The following is an 18204-nucleotide window of genomic DNA, read 5'->3' as shown; positions in this document are numbered from 1 at the left end:
CCCTGGCTCGGGCAGTCTATGCGACTCCAGCAGAATCGCCACGCGGTAGTGAGCCTATGTTGCTGACAGGACCCAATTCCTCACTGCCACCAGATCATGCCTGCCTCTGACTCTCAGCCTGTCCCTGAACTAGGGGACCCTCCAGCAGCACCAGACTGCTACCTCTGATGAGCGGTCCAGCCCTGACCTGGGCCCATGGGAAGACCTAGCCACACCACTATCGCCAGGTACTGACAGTACTGCTTCACCTAACCCATCCACAGCCCTGGGTCCCATTTGGGGTGTCCAGGATGCCTCTGTCCGATCTCCAGTCCTGGTCCTGCTGCTGCTGGACTCAACCCCCGACGTGACTGTGTGAGACACACCAGACCTAATTGCGGACTACTACCCAGACTTCACTCCCCAGTGTCCTGTCTCAGAGGCACTATATATTCCTGCTCCTGGGGTCCGAGCTGATCCACCATCTGCCCTGGACTCACCAGCACTGCCTTCTGAATGGGGGCCTTGCTCTGGGGCCTGCCCTGGGCGACTTGCCTGCCTCAGTTTGGGAACCGTCACAGACAGGCCTTCTCTCCTCTACTGGGGCACAGCAAGCCCCTGTGGGGGAACACCACCGCGCTTGCTCTCCGCTGCTGGGACCTGCCTCAGTTGGGGAGTGGCTGCTGCTGGGCCTGCTCTCCTCCCTGGACATGGGGGCACTCCTGGGCCGCCTCTGTGGGGGAGCCCCCCCAGCACCTGACTTGCTGCAGTGGGCTGGCCCTACTCTGAAGTGCCATCAATATGGACAACCTCAGCACTCTGTCCCCTGGCTGCTCCTTGCCTGCCTCTGATGGGGTGGCGTAAATATGCTGCTCATATTTAGGGGTGGCTGTTAGGAATTCCCTGCCGGTGACTTATCAGCACCTCACAGCCCCTTAGCTGCACTACACTTTGTAGCCTGAGCCTCTACGGGGTACCATAAACCTGCCTCTCAAACTCTTTCTGACCTTTGTGACCTGTGCCCTGATAGGTTGCTAGGTAGGTTACTAGATTGACTATACAGGCAACACAATACCTCCAGTCTCCCTCAAGCAGTGGCAGAGAGCAACATCTCTGTCTCTGCCCATCAACAACTGGACTCATTCATATCTCTGAACTTATGGGATGGGTGCCCAAAGTGAGTTGTATTGACATTTGCATATTGTTCTTCATAGTTAGTTACTACTATTGCGTATTTTATGTTGCCCCTCTGTGTTTACTGTTTTGTATAATACTCTGCAGATAGCATATACAATCTAAACAGTCCTTTGCCATTTATTACTGCTCTATTCTGTATCTTGATTGGTGCCCTGGTATATTCATTCAGTATGTGTGTATTCATTACCTCGGTTTCTGTCCATTACAGAACCATTACCTTTCCTACAGAACCATCCCCATGTCCATTCTCATATGCATCCCCATATTCCTCTTCTCCTGTGTGTGAATAAAGTTCCCTGTGTGTGTTCACTCTTTGGCTGCTTTATTCCCCTCTATCTGGGGGCGGTGTCAGTAGGTCACAAACCACTAAAGTATGTAGAGCAGGTAGGACCTGCTTTCAGTAGAAATTGCAATTCGTAACATACACTAAGTGTACAAAGCATTAAGGACACCTACTCTTTCCATGACAGACTGACCAGGTGAATCCCGGTAAAAGTTTTGATCCCCTATTGGTGTCACCTGTTAAATCCTCTACAATCGAGATGAAGGGGAGAAGACAGCTTAAAGAAGGATTTTTTTATTTTTTATCCCTGAGACAATTGAGACATGGATTGTGTGTGCCATTCCAGCCTGGTCTCATAGACTAGACATAACATAGTAAAAGTAAATCCGAGACACTGGAATTAGTATAATATGTTACATTTGGTGTGGTTATATAAAACAGAAGGTTACTTAAGGCAAAAACTAAAGGAGGGTGGTTAGTCGGGGGTGGATAGGTGAGCGGGCATATAACACGAATGCCTAGCAACCAAAAGTTGCATGTTCAAATCTCATCAAGACAACTAGCATTTTAGCAACTTTTCAACGACTTACTACTTGTTAGCTACTTTGCTAGCTACTTTGCAACTACTTGGCATTTTAGCTAAATCAAACCTTAAACCCTTTAACCTAACTCCTAACATTAACCCTAACCCCTAGTCTAGCTAACGTTAGCCAGCTAGCTAATGATAGCATTATCCACAACAAATTGGAATTCCTAATATGTCATACGTTTTGGAAATTCGTATCATATTGCACAGTTTGTGAATTATTAACATATTGTTCGAATTGCAATTCGTAACATATGAGTTGTAATTTGTAACATATCACATTTACATTACATTTAAGTCATTTAGCAGACGCTCTTATCCAGAGCGACTTACAAATTGGTGCATTCACCTTATGATATCCAGTGGAACAACCACTTTACAATATCCACTTTACACTTTACAATATCCACATATCCCTACCTGCCAAACCCTCCCTAACCCTCCCTAACCCGGACCCGGACGACGCTAAGCCAATTGTGCGTCGCCCCACGGACCTCCCGGTCGCGGCCGGCTGCGACAGAGCCTGGGCGTGAACCCAGAGACTCTGGTGGCGCAGCTAGCACTGCGATGCAGTGCTCTAGACCACTGCGCCACCCGGGAGGCACAAAATGGTTGATGGACATCCACAAATTAACCTTTACATACCATACGCGACGTAGCGTATCATACTAAATGGAGTGTCTCGGATTTACATACAGAATAATAGGAAACAGGGTATGGTAGTAGGTGTCATGCGCACCAGTTTATGTCAAGAAATGCAACGGTACTGGGTTTTTCACACTTAGCAGTTTTCCGTGAGTAGAATGGTCCAAAGGACATCCAGCCAACTTGACACAACTGTGGGAAGCGTTGGAGTGAACTCAATATTACGAAGGTGTATACTCAGTAAGAGACTAATTGTAATTTGTAACATATCATACGAAGGAGAAATCAAACTGGATAGACATCAGAAATAGAGGAAGGCCAGTACTAAAAACAAGCTAAATATAACTATTGTAAAATGGATTGTGTCTGTAAATTGTGTATAGTATGTATAAACTGGAAGTAGAAGCCAAAGTGTTATTGTTTATTAGTTTTATCCAATTGGGGAAGGGGTGGTAGAGTTTGCAGGGATAAAAAAGGAAGGTATATATTTTTTTATGTGTATATATGTACAGTGGGGCAAAACAGTATTTAGTCAGCGTTTGACCTCTGTCATTGCCAACAAAGGGTATATAACAAAGTATTGAGATGAACTTTTGTTATTTACCAAATACTTATTTCCCACCATAATTTGCAAATAAATTCATTAAAAATCCTACAATGTGATTTTCTGTATTTTTTTTCACATTTTGTCTGTCATAGTTGAAGTGTACCTATGATGAAAATTACAGGCCTCTCTCATCTTTTTAAGTGGGAGAACTTGCACAATTGGTGGCTGACTAAATACTTTTTTGCCCCATTTATGAATGTTTATATATATATATATATATATATATATATATATATATATATATATATATACAGTCGAAGTCGGAAGTTTACATACACCTTAGCCAAATACATTTAAACTCAGTTTTTCACAATTCCTGACTTTTAATCCTAGTAAAAATGTCCCTGTCTTAGGTCAGTTAGGATCACCACTTTATTTTAAGAATGTGAAATGTCAGAATAATATTAGAGAGAATGATTTCTTTCAGCTTTTATTTCTTTAATCACATTCCCAATGGGTCAGAAGTTTACATACACTCAATTAGTATTTGGTAGCCTTGCCTTTAAATTGTTTAACTTGGGTCAAACGTTTCAGGTAGCCTTCCACAAGATTCCCACAATAAGTTGGGTGAATTTTGGCCCATTCCTCCTACAGAGTTGGTGTAACTGAGTCAGGTTTGTAGGCCTCCTTGCTCACACACACTTTTTCAGTTCTGCCCACACATTTTCTATAGGATTGAGGTCAGGGCTTTGTGATGGCCACTCCAATACCTTGACTTTGTTGTCCTTAAGCCATTTTGCCACAACTTTGGAAGTATGCTTGGGGTCATTGTCCAATTGGAAGACCCATTTGCGACCAAGCTTTAACTTCCTGACTGATTTCTTGAGATGTTGCTTCAATATATCCACATAATTGTTATAGCCATCTATTTTGTGAAGAGCACTAGTCCCTCCTGCAGAAAAGCACCCCCACAACATGATGCTGCCACCCCGTGCTTCACGAATGGTGTTCTTCAGCTTGCAAGCGTCCCCCCTTTTTCCTCCAAACATAACGATGGTCATTATGGCCAAACAGTTCTACTTTTGCTTCATCAGACCAGAGGACATTTCTCCAAAAAGTACGATCTTTGTCCCCATGTGCAGTTGCAAACCGTAGTCTGGCTTTTTTATGGCGGTTTTGGAGCAGTGGCTTCTTCCTTGCTGAGCGGCCTTTCAGGTTATGTCGATATTGTCACGGCTCCTCCTCTGCAGTGCAGGGGGCGGTTCCTCCTGCAGGCAGAGGAGAGTCGTTAGTGATTGGAGCCACCTGGGCTCAGGGTATAAAACTGCTTACTAATCGTCTTGCTCTCTCTCTCTCTCTGCTCCTCCAGGTATGCTCATGATTTGTTTGTTCCTTTTTAGTTTTGCATAGTTTCCACTCAGTCATGTTCACACACACATATTCATGCACCCATGCACTTTACATACACCTTACATTATGATACATCCACACCTCATTCCTGTTTCTTAGTTTAAGTTAATAGTTTGTTTAATAATAAAGAACACTTTTAAATTGGCCTATACCTGTTGTTCGTGTCCCCTCATTTTTGTCACAGGCTATGAGCCGGCTTGTGACAATATAGTTTTTGTTTTTACTGTGGATATAGATACTTTTGGACCTGTTTCCTCCAGCATCTTCACAAGGTCCTTTGCTGTTCTGGGATTGATTTGCACTTTTCGCACCAAAGTACGTTCATCTCTAGGAGACAGAATGCATCTCCTTCCTGAGTGGTATGATAGTTGCGTTGTTCCATGGTGTTTATACGTGCATACTATTGTTTGTACAGATGAACATGGTACCTTCAGGTGTTTGGAAATTGCGCACAAGGATGAACCACACTTGTGGAGGTCTACAATTATTTTTCTGAGGTCTTGGCTGATTTCTTTTGTTTTTCCCATGATGTCAAGCAAAGAGGCACTGAGTTTGATGGTAGGCCTTGAAATACATCCACAGGTACACCTCCAATTGACTCAAATGATTTTCCAAGCTGTTTAAAGGCACAGTCAACTTAGTGTATGTAAACTTCTGACCCACTGGAATTGTGATACAGTGAATTATAAGATTAAATAATATGTCTATATACAATTGTTGGAAAAATGACTTGTCATGCACAAAGTAGATGTCCTTACCGACTTGCCAAAACTATAGTTTGTTAACAGGAAATTTGTGGAGTGGTTGGAAAACTAATTTTAATGACTCCAACCTAAGTGTATGTAAACTTCCGACTTCAACTGTATATGTGTATGTATGTTTATATATATTTATCAAAAACATATGAGGGATTGGAAATGATGCATACAATTACATTGATGGAAGCAACAATCTATCCTCAATATTAAAGCTGATCCACCCCCTAAAAAATGTAATAAATTAACATATCATACGAAGGTGGATGATAGACATCCACAAGTTAATAAATACCAATACAAAGCGTAACATTTCATAATAATTTGTGGTTTCGGATATAAATGTACTATGTTATGTCTACCACTGAGTTCAGGTTGCAGCGTAACCTTGACAACTGTTCTAAGCAATCAACACAGCACTGGCTGCGCACTTGCAATTTCGTGTAGGTGAAAAAGCAAGTAAGTTTGTTGAATGCATGCATACCTTGACTAAATAATTGCTAAAACAAAAGGAATAATATATTTGAAATTGCCAATTCAAACAAGTTTAGTGTAGGTTGCAATAATTTCACGAACGAATACCTTCTCTGTAGAATATTACTTCGTAACATTGACTGTTCAACATGCGCCGCCTTCAAATCAAGATGCAATACAATGTAGCCGAAATGACAGCTCCATCTAACACTTTTAATGTCTATGGTAACAAACATATTATCGTTGCCCTTACATCAGCGAGCTGTTTGCATCCTATATTTAAAAGTTTAAAGAGGAATTACCCACATTGCCTCAAGTTTAATAATGCCAATAGATTAACTTGGCTTTATGATTCTTGCCATTGTCATAATAGCCTACGTTTCATTAGAATACGCAATTTTGGCGATTATTCAAACCAAGTTGGACTTTGTTTTACAACTGGATACATTACACTGCATCAAATCCATTTGAGACGAAATGCGAAGTGGGGGCTCAGGAGGGGATTGAGTGAAGTGTTTTCCCCATATCCTGGTGTAACCTCAATTTCTACAGACTTGCTTGGGAAAACGGGCAAAGAGACAGACGGGAAGAGATGCACACAGTGACATTGCTACTTGCAGCCCTGCATACGACTAGTAAAAGTGGTAACTAGGGGAGCATGACTTAACTAGTTGTGGTGAAAATTATGGGATGGATTGTCATGGCAACAGACCAGACGTCACAATCTGGGCATGTGTGTTCCAGTTTTGTCTCTTTCTTATTTTCAGACTGGAGGACTTGGATAGAGAAGAGTGTAAAAGGAAATACATGTTTTCCTACAAAAAGAGGGAAGTCATCATTCTTGGAAATATACATATATACATTTTATTTACACAAGACCCATATAATTATTTTCGGAGAAGCAATACGAGGTGAACAGTGGCTTTTAGAGGGTTAACTTTCAGTTAATTCTCAGGCAAGAGGTTTTTGGTATGCGATAAAGATGCCTGGGTCGTTAATAAGCAATGAAGACGAGGGACAAGAGGACATGGATTTTGAAGACGAAATACCAGGTGAGCGAGCGAAGTAAGGTGGGGGGAGTTTCTGCCCGTCAGATATTTTGCGCTGCTACGCCTAGTTGAATGCGGGAAAAGGGCTTGTCGTACTATACGTTATAGGAGACAAGAGGGGTGGGGTGCAGTAAGCGTTTCAATTTTTGCACAACCCGTTGTTTTCCTCAGGGGCACATGTCTGCACTTGTCGCCACGGTGTCATCTTCAAATATGATATAGATAGACGAATGAAAAGCCACCATCTGTGGTACTGAAATGAGCCGGTCCGAGAAAAGGGGGACAGCCTAGAATCCGTGCATTCTCGAGATTTTTTTAAAATTAAAAGCTCAGATGTTAGGCCACCGATCTCCATTTGACTTTGATTGCGATCAGCATATATCCTACATTTTTCTTTTTTGAATTAGGCACATGCACACCATTTTATTCGTGCTGTTTTGAGGGTGCGCCCTTTTATTTTGCTGTTAGGCAACAATATAATATTTTTGTGTGTTTCCATTTGAGGTCAGAAGTTTCACCTCACACGCCGTGACAACTGAATAAAAGGTATACGTTATTACTAAATGAATGTCCATAGACTGTCCAACTCTCCCTGGTGATGCCCCATCATCAAAATTGAACAGCTGTGTCCCAATTGTTTTGAAGCTCTTGTCCAATTGATTCGGTAGTGGCCACAAATGTGCTGGGCTGTGACTGAACCCACGTGTACCAGGAAAACACTGGTTAGGGCAACTGTCCTGTTGATAAGTCAAGTGTAATCAAACTGATTGTGGCCGTCAACCAGCACAATGGGTTGATACTCTCCACACATCCATCATACTAGTTAATTGCACATGCCATTTTCCACAATGGTATCTTTGTTACTGCATATTTGAGTAATTTAGCAGATACCCTTATCCAGAGCGATTTACAGTAGTGAGTGCATTCAGTTTTATACCTTTTCACTGTGGGACTCAAACCCACAACCCTGGTTTTGCAAGCACCATGCTCTGCCAACTGAGCCACGCAGGACTACTGCTGTGTTAGTCTTTCACAGAATATGACTGTGAAACAAAACTAATAGGCCTGCATATTTTAATGCACTCAAGACCACGTAAATCCTCCAAAGTTAGAATGGTGAGAGCATGGTGGATGAAATCTGTAAACCCATCAACTCATGTGGTCATCTGCAACAGGACATGCCTCTTATTTACACTGCTAGTCAAAGAGAGTGTCTATGTGGCCCCTGAGCCTGGTTCATAAATCTCTCCATCCATGGCTGTCAACCAGGTCATACATCTCTGGGGAGCCAGTTGCTGAGCCAGGGGTGAGGTGATGAAGTGCCCTACAGCAAGTGCCTAAGTCAGGAGCCTGCCTTTTTATACCACCATGTCAGTTCAGTAAATAGAATCATACATTCATAGTTTTCTCGTCCAGCTAGTGCCAGGCCCCAGATGATTTACTCCTGGATTAGCAGCCAGGGCAGACCAATATGCCCTCCTGCCCTCATAGCATTTGCATTAGCCTATTAGTGTGAAATGGTTGGCTGGTTATGGCACCAGTTTATCATGATGCAATAATGACATCGCATTAGGCCCACCTTTGTAATGTATTGTTTTGTATGTTAAATATTTTGCTTGAATTTCATGCTGTTTGCTTGTAAGAGTTTTATGCACTGTGGATAGTTGGGGGTTTGCATTTGGCCTGTCATTGATACCAAAATGCCCGTGTCTGAGCTTCTTTCTGATAGTATCCTATGGAATCAATTCATGTACATTATTATGTTACATTTAAAATAGTTTCCAACAACATTTCTGACTTTGGAACATACAGAAAAGGTTAATGAATGTAGTCATGGGTGTTATGGAGCAAACCGACTCACAAAATAACCTTTTTTTGTATTGGTACAATTTAGTAAAGAACTGGTTATCTTTAGAAGGGGGGAGTGCTCTGTGATTTCTGTACATGCAGTCTGACAGCTGCAACCTGAGGGATAAAGCAATCACTATGCATATCCCCAATAAGCAACAACTAATGGTTAAAAAGGAGGTTAATTGCATACAAATAGCTATGGAATGTGTTAATAAAGAAATCTTGCTCCTGTTATGTTCCAGTTGGTTCTTCATATGTTTTAGATTTATTTTCCCTGAGTGTATCAATCAGTTCTGTTCTATAATTGTGCATGTAGCATCTCCCTAACCATGCATGTGCCTGATGCTTTGATGAGAATGTTCTTCATATAGACCCAGCCAAGCTTGACAGCAGTCTAATGAACTTCAGGTTTGGCAAGGGCCCTCCACAAGCCATGGCGGGAGAGCTGAGGACCCACAGTACAGTAGCTTCTACTGTTTGCTGTCACAGCCATACACTCCACCACTCACTGCCTCAAACTCATTGTTGTCCTTCCCATTGTCCCGTTCTTGGTCATGTCACTAGTTGCTGTCCTTGTGTCTCAGTTTTACCTTTTGATACTGCCTCTGACATTTCTCTTTGTCTTGTTTCCTTTTGAAATTGTTTCGTCCTTCAATGAAATTGAAAGATTAGCATGGGCTTTTGTGCGCCTACTAAAGTCATCCCTGATTGGTGGGGGCTATTTCTGGAGACTCCACTGTGAAAGCTGACACCATTTTTGTCCATCTGTGTGTGTGTGTGCGCGTGTGTGTAATGTTTATCCAAGTAAATGTGTGTTTTATGTGTTTACTCTGTCACACTTGTTACCACTGCATTTTTGTTCAACTGCACATGTATGTTCTAATTACACTGTCATAATAATATACTGTGATCTCATAATATTTATGGTGCATGCGAAAGAATAGCAAATCACAAAGGAGCTGTAATGTTACATCAGCTGCCAGATTATACCCTGCCACCACCAGGCTTCTGCTGACTTTCCCTAATTTGACCCACAGTACATCTAACTCACTCACACACCATCACTCTGTACCCTTAGATCCTGACTGCACTGCCACCATTTATTATCACTAACTCCCAAGACCCAGGAGCAGGAAAGTGAGCTCACAGTCAATGACTACAACTCTGATTCTATCATGAAGTCATACAGTCCACAATTCAGAATGCTACACTATAACAGCATATCCGCTACTAGAAAGACCAACATCAAATCAAATGTTATTGGTCACATACACATGGTTAGCAGATGTTATTGCGAGTGTAGCGAAATGCTTCTGCTTCTAGATCCGACAGTGCAGCATTATCTAACAGGTAATATCTAACAATTCCACAACAAAACCTAATATCTAACAAATTCCACAACAAAACATAATACACACAATCTAATAAAGGAATGGGATAAGAATATATAAGTATAAAATATATGGATGAGCAGTGACAGAGCAGCTAAGGTGCAATAGATAGTAAAGAATAGATAGAAAGGGATACAGTATACAGTATATACATATGAGATGAGTAATGTGAGATATGTAAACATTCTTCAAGTGGCATTATTAAGGTGACTAGTGTTCCATTTATTAAAGTGGCCAATGATATCAAGTCTGTAGGTAGGCAGCCGCCTCTCTGTGCTAGTGGTCTGATCTGATGGCCTTGAGATAGAAGCAGTTTTTTTACTCCAAGCTTTGGAGTAAATGCGTGTGAGGGTGCCTTTGTGTGTCCTAAGACATAAGTAGAGTGAGCTATAAACACCCTCTCAATAATGGGAGAAGCCTGAAGTCACTCTCTTCACATTGGCAGTCAGGGCACCATTAACTGGGTATTTCCATAAGGAGCCTGTCAGAGAGAGTGGCCTAATGCGTGTTCCTGTAAATGCTGGACTTCTCAGGAATGAGAGGGTCATGAATTTCCCTTCTAATGGAGCGGTCCGGTGGCCAAGCCCTTGCATGAAGGTCAGAGCGGTGCTGCCTGCCCCCCGTCCACGCTTCATTGTGGGCACAGTGTGCCAAGTGAGGCTGCAGTCTAGTTCAAACTGGGCCTGGTGCCAGCTGTCCTTTGACACATGCCACAGTGATCCCCCTCATCACCCGGTACGAAGCAGCCACCTCTGGAAGACATCACAGAGCATTAGAACAATAGCTGCCAGAACGCCAGAGGCTTCTCTCTGGGATCACACACTTAGATGTGGTGCCTTAAATACATTTTTACATGTGCAGACATAATGTGTTTGTCTCAATTGCATTGATGGTAGTGGCCATTTCTGGTCAACTTGGTGGTAAATAATGGCGAGTGTCACATATCAGAAAGGAGGAGAATTAGATGTCTTGAGATGGAAACAGCAGATTTTTGCTCTCAACCCTCCTGTAGGTCTTAAATAAACAACTGCATTTCTTGTCATCTCAGCCAATTTTATCATGAGTGCATTTGAAAGAGCTGTAACATTAGCTGAGTTGTCGTAATTATGACATGCCTGGCAGGCTGCAGACATAGATTTTATTTAACACTTCATTTTTTTTCTCTCAAAAAGATAGAGGTTAAAATGATTGACACCTCTGTTTTCAATACCTTTCAATACCTCACTTTGCGAGGATAACAGCACTGAGCCTTTTTCTAAAATGTTTTATGAGTTGGAGAATACATTGGGAGGGATCTGAGACCATTCCTCCATGCAGAATCTTTCCAGATCCTTGAAATCCTTTGTTTGTGATTATGGCCTGCTCTCTTTAATTCAAAACACAGGTTTTCAATGGGGTTCAAGTCTGGAGACTGAGATGGCCATTACATATTGATTTTGTGGTCAATTAACAATTTCTTTGTGGATTTTGATGTGTGCTTGGGGTTATTGTCTTGCTGGAAGATCCATTTGTGGCCAAGTTTCAGCCTACTGGCAGAGGCACCCGGGTTTTTTGATAAATTGTCCTGGTACTGGGTAAAGTACATGATGCCGTTGACTTTAAAACTTCTTCTCAATAGGGGGTGCTGTTTGCACTTTGTAATAATTTCGTTCCCAAATTAAACTGCCTCGTACTCAATTCTTGCTCGTACAATATGCATATTATTATTACTATTGGATAGAAAACACTCTCTAGTTTCTAAAACCGTTTGAATTATATCTGTGAGTAAAACAGAACTGGACTTAGAGCAATTTTCCTATGAGGATGTAAGAATGCTGAAATCTGCTGGCTGTTCTGAGATCTGTTTATAAATCTGCCTGTCTTCTATTGGTTGAGATGCACTGCATACGTCTTCCACTGGGTGTCAGCGAATAGTGAGAATTGAAATGGAGTTGCTAGGCAGAACTGAGAGGATTTTCGGATATTTATTTGTACTGCGTTTTAGTGAGTCGGACACGTCTTTGCCACATGGCTAATGTTTACTGCTAATTCGAACGTTGAAGAGGACAATCTACAACCAAGCAACGATTATTTTGGACAAAGGACACCTTGCCCAAGATTCTGATGGGAGTTCATCAAAAAGTAAGAAGTATTTATGATGTTAATTCGTTGTTCTGTTGAAAAATGTAGAACTCATATTCTGCCATTAATCTAGGTGCGGTCTCGCTTTAACGCACGCTGTATGTTGTAGTAACGTTAATTTAAAAAATCTAACACAGCGATTGCATTAAGAACTAATGTATCTTTCATTTGCTGTCCAACCTGTATTTTTTTTGTCAAGTTTATGATTAGTTATCGATTAGATTAGGTGCCTCTCCCAAGATTTCCCCCGACATATTGTTGGCAGCCTGGCTACTTTTCTCATTGTATAACCACGATTTGTGCCGCTAAATATGCACATTTTCGAAAAAACTCCAAATGTATTGTGTAATTAAGTTTTGAGAAGGTTAGTCAAAAATGTAATATCTTTTGCTGGTTTATTCGCTATCGCTAACGTGCATGAATCAATGCTGCTGTGTGGTTGGCTATTGTAGTAAGCTAATTTAATGCTATATTGTGTTTTCGCTGTAAAACACTTAAAAAATCTGAAATATTGTCTGGATTCACAAGATCTTTGTCTTTCATTTGCTGTACGCTGTGTATTTTTCAGAAATGTTTTATGATGAGTATTTAGGTTATACACGATGGTCTCTGTAGTTATTCTAGTTGCTTTGGTGAGAGTTGTGATGGTGGCTGCAATGGTAAACTATGATTTATACCTGAAATATGCACATTTTTCTAACAAAACATATGCTATACAATAAATATGTTATCAGACTGTCATCTGATGAAGTTGTTTCTTGGTTAGTGGCTATTTATATCTTTATTTGGTCGAAATTGTGATAGCTACCTATGCAGGGAAAAAATGGTGGGAAAAAAAAGTTGTGTCTTTTGCTATCGTGGTTAGCTAATAGATTTACATATTGTGTTTTCCCTGTAAAACATTTTAAAAATCAGAAATGATGGCTGGATTCACAAGATGTGTATCTTTCATCTGGTGTCTTGGACTTGTGATTTAATGATATTTAGATGCTAGTATTTACTTGTGACGCTATGCTAGGCTATGCTAGTCAGCTTTTTTTACTGATGGGGGTGCTCCCGGATCCGGGATTGTGTGGAAGTAGAGGTTTTAATTAACAAGGGCTCGAGGACCAGTGAAGCAAACTAGCCCCATAACATCAAAGATCCACCACCATATTTTACAATAGGTATGGGGTAATTTCCTGCTTATGCATACTTATATGACGCCACTCAACACTGGTGTGCATGGCCAAAGAGCTCTATTTTCATAAAGTTTATACAGTCTTTTTTTCTCATCTTTATCAAGGCTGCCAATAATTTTGAACCTGACTGTGGCTCAGACATGAAAGAGCTCCCAGTGTGAGGTACTGCAGACATGTTGACCTAATAACTATAGAGCTGGCACTACCCACACGTCATTTAAATAAAATTACGTTGAACCAACGTGGAATAGACTTTGAGTGACACATACAGTACCAGTCAAAAGTTTGGACACACCTACTCATTCCAGGGTTTTAGTAGCCACCCTTTGCCTTGATGACTTTGTACACTCTTGGCATTCTCTCAACCAGCTTCATGAGGAATGCTTTCCAACAGTCTTGAAGGAGTTCCCACATATGCTGAGCACTTGTTGGCTGATTGTCTTTCACTCTGCGGTCCAACTCATCCCAAACCATCCCAATTGGGTTGAGGTCGGGTGATTGTGGAGGCCAGGTCATCTGATGCAGCACTGCATCACTCTCCTTCTTGGTCAAATAGCCCTTACACAGCCTGTAGGTGTGTTGGGTCATTGTCCTGTTGAAAAACAAATGATAGTCCCACTAAGCGTAAACCAGATGGGATGGCGTATCGCTGCAGAATGCTGTGGTAGCCATGCTGGTTAAGTGTGCTTCAATTCTAAATAAATCACTGACAGTGTCACCATCAAGGCACCCCCACACCATAACACCTCCTCCTCCATGCTTCACGATGGGAACCACACATGCAAAGATCATCCGTTCACCTACTCTGCGTCTCACAAAGACACAGCGGTTGGAACCAAATATCTCAAATTTGGACTCATCAAACAAAAGGACAGATTTTCACCGGTCTAATGTCAATTGCTCTTGTTTCTTGGCCCAAGCAAGTCTCTTTTTATTGGTGTCCTTTAGTAGTGGTTTCTTTGCAGCAATTCGACCATGAAGGCCTGATTCACTCAGTCTCCTCTGAACAGTTGATGTTGAGATGTGTCTGTTACTTAAACTCTGTGAATCATTTATTTGGGCTGCAATTTCTGAGGCTAGTAACTCTATTGAACATATCCTCTGCAGCAGAGGTAAGTCTGGGTCTTTTTTCCTGTGGCGGTCCTCATGAGAGCCAGTTTCATCATAGCGCTTGATGGTTTTTGCAACTGCACTTGAAGAAACTTTCAAAGTTCTTTGATCTTCATGTCTTAAAGTAATGACGGACTGTTGTTTCTCTTTGCTTATTTGAGCTGTTCTTGCCATAATATGGACTTGGTCTTTTACCAAATAGGGCTATTTTCTCTATACCACCCCTACCTTGTAAATACAACTGTCTCAAACGCATCAAGAAGGAAAGAAATTCCACAAATTAACTTTTAACAAGGCACACCTTTTAATTGAAATGCATTCCAGGTGACTTCCCAAGCTGGTTGGGAGAATGCCAAGAGTGTGCAAAGCTGTCATCAAGGCAAAGGGTCGCTAATTTGAAGAATCTCAAATATTAAATATATTTAGATTTGTTTAACACTTTTTTGGTTACTACATGATTCCATATGTGTTATTTCATAGTTTTGATGTCTTCACTATTATTCTACAAGGTAGAAAATAGTAAAAATAAAGAAAAACCCTTGAATGAGTAGGTGTGTCCAAACTTTTGACTGGCACTGAATGCACCCAGTGGGTAGCTACCATGATGTATGTATTAGGAGAAAGACTCAATCTAAATCAAATCAAGTTTTATTTGTCACATGCACCAAATATAACTGGTGTTTTACCTTGAAACGCTTGCTTACGAGCCCTTCCCAACGATGCAGAGTTTATAAATAATAATACAAATGAAATAGTAACACAAGAATAATACCATAAAATACATGAGAATGGAACTATGTACAGGGAGTACAAGTACCAGATCATTGTGCAGAGGTATGAGGTATTTGAGGTAGATATGTACATAAAGGCAGGGTAAAGTGACTAGGCTGGGTAAAGTGATAGATAATAAGAGTGAAATATAGAACAGAGTAGCAGCAGCAAACAATTACTGTAAAAGTGTGTGATTGTGCGTGTGTGTGTAATGTGTATGTACAGTGCATTTGTAAAGTATTCAGACCCCTTTACTTTCCCCACATTTTATTCTAAAATGTATAATAAAAAAAAATCCCCCTCATCAATCTACATGAAATACCCATAATTACAAAGCAAAATCATATTTTATTTGTGTGTGCAAATATATACAGTGGGGCAAAAAAGTATTTAGTCAGCCACCAATTGTGCAAGTTCTCCCACTTAAAAAGATGAGAGAGGCCTGTAATTTTCATCATAGGTACACTTCAACTATGACAGACAAAATGAGAAGAAGAAAATCCAGAAAATCACATTGTAGGATTTTTTATGAATTTATTTGCAAATTATGGTGGAAAATAAGTATTTGGTCAATAACAAAAGTTCATCTCAATACTTTGTTATATACCCTTTGTTGGCAATGACAGAGGTCAAACGTTTTCTGTAAGTCTTCACAAGGTTTTCACACACTGTTGCTGGTATTTTGGCCCATTCCTCCATGCAGATCTCCTCTAGAGCAGTGGTGTTTTGGGGCTGTTGCTGGGCAACACGCACTTTCCACTCCCTCCAAAGATTGGCTAGGCCACTCCGGGACCTTGAAATGCTTCTTACGAAGCCACTCCTTCGTTGCCCGTGCGGTATGGTGGGATCATTGTCATGCTGGAAGACCCAGCCACGTTTCATCTTCAATGCCCTTGCTGATGGAAGGAGGTTTTCACTCAAAATCTCACGATACATGGCCCCATTCATTCTGTCCTTTACACAGATCAGTCGTCCTGGTCCCTTTGCAGAAAAACAGCCCCAAAGCATGATGTTTCCACCCCAATGCTTCACAGTAGCTATGGTGTTCTTTGGATGCAACTCAGCATTCTTTGTCCTCCAAACACGACGAGTTGAGTTTTTACCAAAAAGTTATATTTTGGTTTCATCTGACCATATGACATTCTCCCAATCTTCTTCTGGATCATGCAAATGCTCTCTAGCAAACTTCAGACGGGCCTGGACATGTACTGGCTTAAGCAGGGGGACACGTCTGGCACTGCAGGATTTGAGTCCCTGGCGGCGTAGTGTGTTACTGATGGTAGGCTTTGTTACTTTGGTTCCAGCTCTCTGCAGGTCATTCACTAGGTCCACCCGTGTGGTTCTGGGATTTTTGCTCACCGTTCTTGTGATCATTTTGACCCCACGGGGTGAGATCTTGCGTGGAGCCCCAGATCGAGGGAGATTATCAGTGGTCTTGTATGTCTTCCATTTCCTAATAATTGCTCCCACAGTTGATTTCTTCAAACCAAGCTGCTTACCTATTGCAGATTCAGTCTTCCCAGCCTGGTGCAGGTCTACAATTTTGTTTCTGGTGTCCTTTGACAGCTCTTTGGTCTTGGCCATAGTGGAGTTTGGAGTGTGACTGTTTGAGGTTGTGGACAGGTGTCTTTTATACTGATAACAAGTTCAAACAGGTGCCATTAATACAGGTAACGAGTGGAGGACAGAGGAGCCTCTTAAAGAAGAAGTTACAGGTCTGTGAGAGCCAGAAATCTTGCTTGTTTGTAGGTAACCAAATACTTATTTTCCACCATAATTTGCAAATAAATTCATAAAAAATCCTACAATGTGATTTTCTGGATTTTTTTTCTAATTTTGTCTGTCATAGTTGAAGTGTACCTATGATGAAAATTACAGGCCTCTCTCATCTTTTTAAGTGGGAGAACTTGCACAATTGGTGGCTGACTAAATACTTTTTTGCCCCACTGTATATATATATATAAACTGAAATATCACATTTACATAAAATTCAGACCATTTACTTAGTACTTTGTTGAAGCACCTTTGGCAGCGATTACAGCCTTGAGTCTTCTTGTGTATGATGCTACAAGCTTGGCACACCTGTTTTTGGGGAGTTTCTCCCAGGTTGGATGGGGAGCATCGCTGCACAGCTATTTTCTGGTCTCTCCAGAGATGTTCGATTGGGTTCAGGTCTGGGCTCTGGCTGGGCCACTCAAGGACATTCAGAGACATGTCCTGAAGCCACTCCTCCATTGTCTTGGCTATGTGCTTTGGGTCATTGTGCTGTTGGAAGGTGAACCTTCGCCCTAGTCAGGTTGTGAGCGCTCTGGAGCAGGTTTTCATCAAGGATCTCTGTGTACTTTGCTCTGTTCACCTTTCCTTCGATCCTGACTAGTCTCCCAGTCCCTGCTGCTGAAAAACATCCCCACAGCAAGATGCTGCCACCACCATGCTTCAACCTAGGGATGGTGCTAGCTTTCCTCCAGACATGACACTTGGCATTCAGGCCAAAGAGTTCAAGCTTGGTTTCATCAGACCAGAGAATCTTGTTTCTCATGGTCTGAGTGTCCTTTAGGTGCCTTTTGGCAAAGTCCAAGCTGGCTGTCATGTGCCTTTTACTGAGGAGTGGCTTCTGTTTGGCCACTCTACCATAAAGGCCTGATTGGAGATGGTTGTCCTTCTGGAAGATTCCTCTATCTCTACAGAGGAGCTCTGTCAGAGTGACCATATGGTACTTGGTCACGTCCCTGACCAAGGCCCTTCTCCCCGATTGCTCAATTTGGCCGGGCGGCCAGCTCTAGGAAGAGTCTTGGTGGTTCCAAACTTCTTCCATTTAAGAATGATGGAGGCCACTGTGTTCTTGGGACCTTCA

General features: G+C 41.7%; 1 protein-coding gene across 6 annotated transcripts in view; it reads left to right on the top strand.

Annotated features, from left to right (window-relative positions):
• Nucleotides 1-6411: 6411 nt before the first annotated feature.
• Nucleotides 6412-18204, top strand: part of LOC129815169 (chromodomain-helicase-DNA-binding protein 5-like) — a 38582-nt gene continuing 26789 nt past the window's right edge. For 5 of the 6 annotated variants that reach the window (XM_055868659.1, XM_055868663.1, XM_055868660.1 and 2 more), the window contains exon 1: nucleotides 6414-6928. In XM_055868659.1, the coding sequence (XP_055724634.1) occupies nucleotides 6859-6928 (70 nt within the window). In that variant the 5' untranslated portion in view covers nucleotides 6414-6858. Of the gene's footprint in view, nucleotides 6929-18204 lie in introns of all 6 variants that reach the window. The other variant, XM_055868662.1, reaches the window with a different exon arrangement.

This window comes from Salvelinus fontinalis, chromosome 18, assembly GCF_029448725.1.
Source record: "Salvelinus fontinalis isolate EN_2023a chromosome 18, ASM2944872v1, whole genome shotgun sequence".
NCBI classification, from domain to species: domain Eukaryota; kingdom Metazoa; phylum Chordata; class Actinopteri; order Salmoniformes; family Salmonidae; genus Salvelinus; species Salvelinus fontinalis.
Note: the sequence above shows the minus strand (reverse complement) of the source record. Positions and strands in the feature narration are given on the sequence as shown.